The sequence below is a fragment of the Echinops telfairi genome, unplaced genomic scaffold (genome assembly GCF_000313985.2).
Source record: "Echinops telfairi isolate 266 unplaced genomic scaffold, ASM31398v2 ScPeMD7_5;HRSCAF=22, whole genome shotgun sequence".
Lineage (NCBI taxonomy): Eukaryota > Metazoa > Chordata > Mammalia > Afrosoricida > Tenrecidae > Echinops > Echinops telfairi.
The window spans coordinates 14,320,012-14,325,117 of NW_022103901.1; the positions used below are offsets into that span (position 1 = coordinate 14,320,012).

General features: G+C 50.7%; 1 protein-coding gene across 1 annotated transcript; it reads right to left on the bottom strand.

The window, feature by feature from the left end:
* Positions 1 to 246: 246 nt before the first annotated feature.
* LOC101655760 (alpha hemoglobin stabilizing protein) lies at positions 247 to 1,323 on the bottom strand. The gene is made up of 3 exons (XM_004706004.2): positions 1,256 to 1,323; positions 997 to 1,075; positions 247 to 582 (listed from the first exon to the last, which is right to left on the bottom strand). Exons 2-3 carry the CDS (start codon positions 1,069 to 1,071, stop codon positions 379 to 381), a joined length of 279 nt encoding a protein of 92 aa, XP_004706061.1. The 5' UTR covers positions 1,072 to 1,075; positions 1,256 to 1,323; the 3' UTR covers positions 247 to 378.
* Positions 1,324 to 5,106: the final 3,783 nt, after the last annotated feature.

Genomic DNA, 5,106 nt, shown 5'->3' on the forward strand with positions numbered 1-5,106 from the left:
GGGGGACTAGCCTGTCACACACACACCATACACATTTTTTTCCCCACCAAGTCTCCCGCCCGCAGCCACCACCAACCCTGCCTCTCCCAGAGCTTTTTCTTCGGACCCTGCCTCCCAGACTAGCTAAGGACTAGTGAGTGGGAGCTTAAGTTTGCTCTAATGAATTTATATCTCCAAGATCCGATCGAGAACGCAAAGCTGAAATTAAACATCCCCACGGCCTCCTCCCTAAGACAGGACAGACGCTGGAAGAAAAATCCATCTGTCTTTATTGAGGTGGCTAAGTAGCATCACCGCATGAAAGAGGGGTGCCCAGGGACCGGGACGTAGAGCCAGGAGTGTGGATTTCTCAAGTTGGAGGCCTGGCCCCTCGGCTTCTCACAGGGACTTCAGGAAGGCCCTGTATTTCTCCAGGAAAGGGTGGGCCAGCGTATTCAGCTCCCGGCGGAGTTCCTGCAGAGCCCTGTCCTGCTCTTGCGGGTCCCCGCTCATTCTCGGCCTGTAGTAGTTGATGTAGAAGCTCACCCAGTCATCCACCACAGTCGCCATGTCTTCTTCAGAGACGGACTTATTGCCTATGACCTGGAGGAAGGGATAGCGGGAAGGAGAGCGTGGTCAGCCATTCAATTCAAGAGCGCAAGCAGCAGCCCGTGCAAACTCACATCCTCTTCCCTCCAGTTGGCTTAGGAGTCGGGCTGCTAAGTGCAAGGCCAGCAGTTCTAAACCACCAGCCACTCTGCAAGAGAAAGACGAGGCTTTCTCCTCCCTTGAAGAGTGGCTGTCTCAGAAACCCACAGGGGCAGTTCTGCCCGGCCCTATGGGGTTGCCGTGAGTCGGCACCGACTCGATGACAGGGAGTTTGTCTTGTTTGGGTTTGGGGCCTTGAACTGGGCCATCATCGGCACCATGGCTCTCCAATTCCAAATTATTCTCCCTTCTCTGCCCTCTCCTCGCTCTTCCCCAGGCCTCTCCTATGAAACAGAGTGTCACCCTCACCTGCTGATCCAGCAGAACACGAAATTCCTTCATTCCGGTGGAAATGAGATCTTTATTGGCCTGAAGAAGAGCCATCGGCCTGGGAAGAGAAAGAGGCGGAAGTTAAGTCTGGGGTTCCTGTGCCCCTGATGATCCTTTCCTGGCCCCCTCACTTCTTTTAGCCCCCGGTGCTCCGGGGGCCACCCTTCCAGCTGGCCTCTCCAGAGCTCTTCAAAGCCTGCTCTGTTCTGAGATGCTGTCCCCCCTTGGCAGTGCTCACTTGCCGGGCAACTGTGCTGGGGACGTCTGTCTCACCCACACTCTGTGCGTCTGTGAGTCACACAAGAGGTAGGCAAAGGAGGCAAGTGTTGGCCTAGGCGGGGAACACCCCAAGGCTGGGTCCTGGGGGAGGATGATAGGCCACCCTGGGGAGGGGAAAGAGGGAGAGGCTTCCCTGAAGTCGGAGAGATAGTTAGACCATGAAAAAGCAGATAAGCGTGGAACTCAGAAAAGACAAAGACTAAGCAGGCCCTGCTCCCCATCCCCTAACTCTGAGCACTAAGGAAAACAAGAGTGAGACCCTGCTCTATGACTCAGAACCTCTCAGTACCATCCAGTCAATTACAGGGCCCTTGCAGGACAGGGTAGAACTGCCCCCTGGGTTTCCAAAGCGATCACGTTCTCCCTGCCAGTGGGTTGATTCCAACTCATGGAGACCCTCTAGGACAGGGGAGCACTGCTCTCGTGGGTTCCCCACACCGTAACCCTTTATAGAAGTAGAAAGCCTTATTTTTCTCCCCGTGACCTGACCAAACCAAATCCCAATCTCCCGGCCATCCGGTGGATGCCAACTTCATGGCGACCCTATAGGAGAGGGTAGAACTGAGACTGTAACTCTTTATGGGAGAAGAAAGCCTCGTCTTTCTCCCGAGGAGCTGGCTGGTGGTCTTGAACTGCCCGCTTTGCAGTCAGCAGCCCCGTGTGCACCACTCGGCTCCCAGGGCTCCCAGTTCTGTGACAGGCCCTTTGAAGTTATCATAACCCTGTGATGGCAATTGTTCATTCTTTTCATAGGTGATAGATTACATTGGGACAACCTGCTGCAGACAGACTGCTTTAAAGTGTTAGAAAGAAACGGTGTCCTTTTGAAGGCTAAGGTGTGCCTGACACAAGCCAAGCCATTTTTAATAACCTCATGGGCATGCGCAAGCTGGACAGCGAACAAGGAAGGCCAGAGAAGAGGGTTCGTGTGGATTGTGGTGTTGGCAAAGGTTACAGAAAGGAGCAGATTGCCCAAAAGAAGAAACGAATTCCCCACAACTCATTTTAAAAGTGATTTAACCATGAAAAAAAAAAAGAAGAAGAAAGAAAATGTTCTAAAATTGATTGGGGGGGTGGTAATAATTGTACAATTCTTCTTGATACGATTGGACTATTGAATTGCATGATGTGTGCCCACAAAATTGTTAAAGGAAAAAACAATAAAACAAATCTGTCCCGGAGGAAATAAAGCCAGAATGATCCTTGGAGGTGAGGAAGAGCAGCCTTCATCTCATGGACTTTGGACATGGCATCTGGAGGGGCCCGTCCCTGGAGAAGAATATCATTCATGCTCGGTCAAGTAGAGGGTCCATGGAAAAGAGGCAGACCCTCACGGAGATGGGTGGACTCCATTGGTGCAATAGTGGATTAGCCCAGAGACGGTGAGGAGGGCACAGGATTAGGGTATCGTTTCATTCTGCTGTACACAGGGTCACTGAGTCAGAAGACGCAAAGGTACGTAACAACATGCTGATAGCTTTCATCACATTTATTCAGCAGCTATTTTCTCCCCGGCACTGTTTCAAACAGGCATTGAAGTGTGTATCCTCATAAATAGCCTGTCCAAAACATCACTGCCACAGGGCCCATGCTGACTCTTCGCCACCTGATAGGACAGGGTCGGACTGACTGCCCTGTGAGTTTCCAAGACGGTAACTCTTTACAGGAGTAGAGAGCCCCGTCTTTCTCCCTGGGAGCGGTTGGTGGTTTCCAACGGTGGACCTTTCTGATCGAAGCCCAAGTCAGAACCACGGTGGTGATAGTCCTGTTTGGGAGTGGATTGTCTTCGTTACATTAACAAGGCCATTTGCAGTAGGGTGTGTCCAGTCCCTTTCTTTTGAGATAGACCCTCATTGCCACAGAGGCCCTGCCGACTCACAGCTCCCCGAGAGGAGAGGGTAGAAGGCCCCTGTGTCTTTCAGAGACTATTAACCCTACGGGAGTAGAAAGCCCCCCTTTCTTTTTAGGAGAGGCTGGGGGTTCCGAATGGCTGTGCTTTCTGTCAGCAGCCCAGCTCAGAGCCACTACGCCACCAGGGCTCCTCTTGAGATATGAAAGGACAGGCGAAGTAGGGATGAGACAAGATATGAGTTTGCACCATGAGGTCAAGGTACCCAGAGGCAAGCTGGCAAAGACATTCCCAGAGAGCCCCAAGAGGAAGCCGAATCTTCCTCTTCAAAGCCAAGAATTTGAACCACTAGCCTCCTGAACGGTGCGATATGAACCTTCTGTTCATTAAAGGCACCCGCTTGTGGCGGTCCTGATATGGCGGCGCTAGATAACAGTACTGCTGTTAACCACATTTTGCAGGTGACTGTCCAGCCACACTCTACAGAGGGAAGATGTATTATCCTATGCTCTACTATATCAATAAAGTCCTCTATAAAGCAGAAATGCACTTTCTTCATTTAAAATCGTCTCCTCGTGTTTTCTGTCTCAATAGAAATCTTTCAAATCTCAAAATCATTGTACAGAATAAAGTAGGGGAGGAGGTGTAAAGAGAACATTGACGATTTCCCACCACATTTTCTCCATTCAAAAACCAATATTTTCTCCTCAAAAACCAGTATGAGGAGACTTCAAAAAGTTTGTGAGCATAAAGAACTGAAAGGAAGGAAATTTTCACCAAAGTCCCCCTTATCTGCCTATCGCAGGTTGTTAATAAGCCTTCCTCCATCCCTGATACCACGTTCCTCTACAAATAATCTAATTTCTCTGATTAAGTGCTCAACATAGAGATTAAGTAAGTATGGGAAGAGGATAGGGCCCTGATGCACACCTTTATTGATTCGAAATCTTGCAGTATTTCCTTGTTCTGTCCAAAGGACTGCTTCTTGATCCATGTTCAAGTTCCGCAGGAGCGTTCTAGTTAGGTACTGGGAATAAAGAAAGGAATAAAAATCGATGGGGTCCCTGAGCTCGTCACAAAGAAGTCATCTGGGCCCAGAGAGAGGAACATTGGCTTTGTATTTGAGCTCACATTCTGAGCACCCCGGTTTGCAAACGGCTATGAATGGATGGCAGTGACAGCCCCAAATCCATCTGCAGAGGCCCCAGAGATTAAGTCTCCATTGACTACTTTCTGATGGTCAACCAAGGATGGAGATCATCTTGTCCTCAGGCATAGTGTTTTGTAGAATGGGCTGCCTCCACACCTCCCTGACCAGCCCAGGGAGGGACAGTCTGTCTTTTAGGGGCTTGCCTAGGTGTGTCCTGGATGGAGGGGACCGTACGGGAGTGTGGTTGGGGGCGAACAGGGGTGCACATAGTCCTGAGTCATGCCCCATCAGTCTTGCCCTGACTGGGGGGGAAGGCCCAGGACAGGAATCTTGTAAGCCCTTCAAACGATGTTCGTGTCCCAACCATGGCCCAGCTCCAGCTGTAATGGTGATGTGTTGACCTGCTACCAACCATGCTTCGGTGGCAGTTTCCTGTGCCCTCAGTCCCCATTCCCTAAAGATCTCGTTCCCCAATGGTGAATTCTCAGACGTCATTTATCCTCGTGTATCAGTGACCTCCCTCCGCAGGCGATGTGTCTGTGCCTTTGTGTCTCTTTGTCTCTTTGAACACTTAATGCATGTGCTCTTTACATCACATTTTGAGAGATGGCTCTTTTGCACCCTATAAACAAACAACTTGCGCGAAGTCACACGGCTGCAAATGGATGGTGGAGCTGGGTCAATCTCCACTCGACGGCAGAGAGAGAGAGAAGAGGAGGCTGCCTCTTGCAGGTATTGGGGCTTCTCTTGAACTTGTCGGACCCAGTGGGCCCTATCCTCCGCTGCCCGGCCACAAAAATGCGCCAGCGAT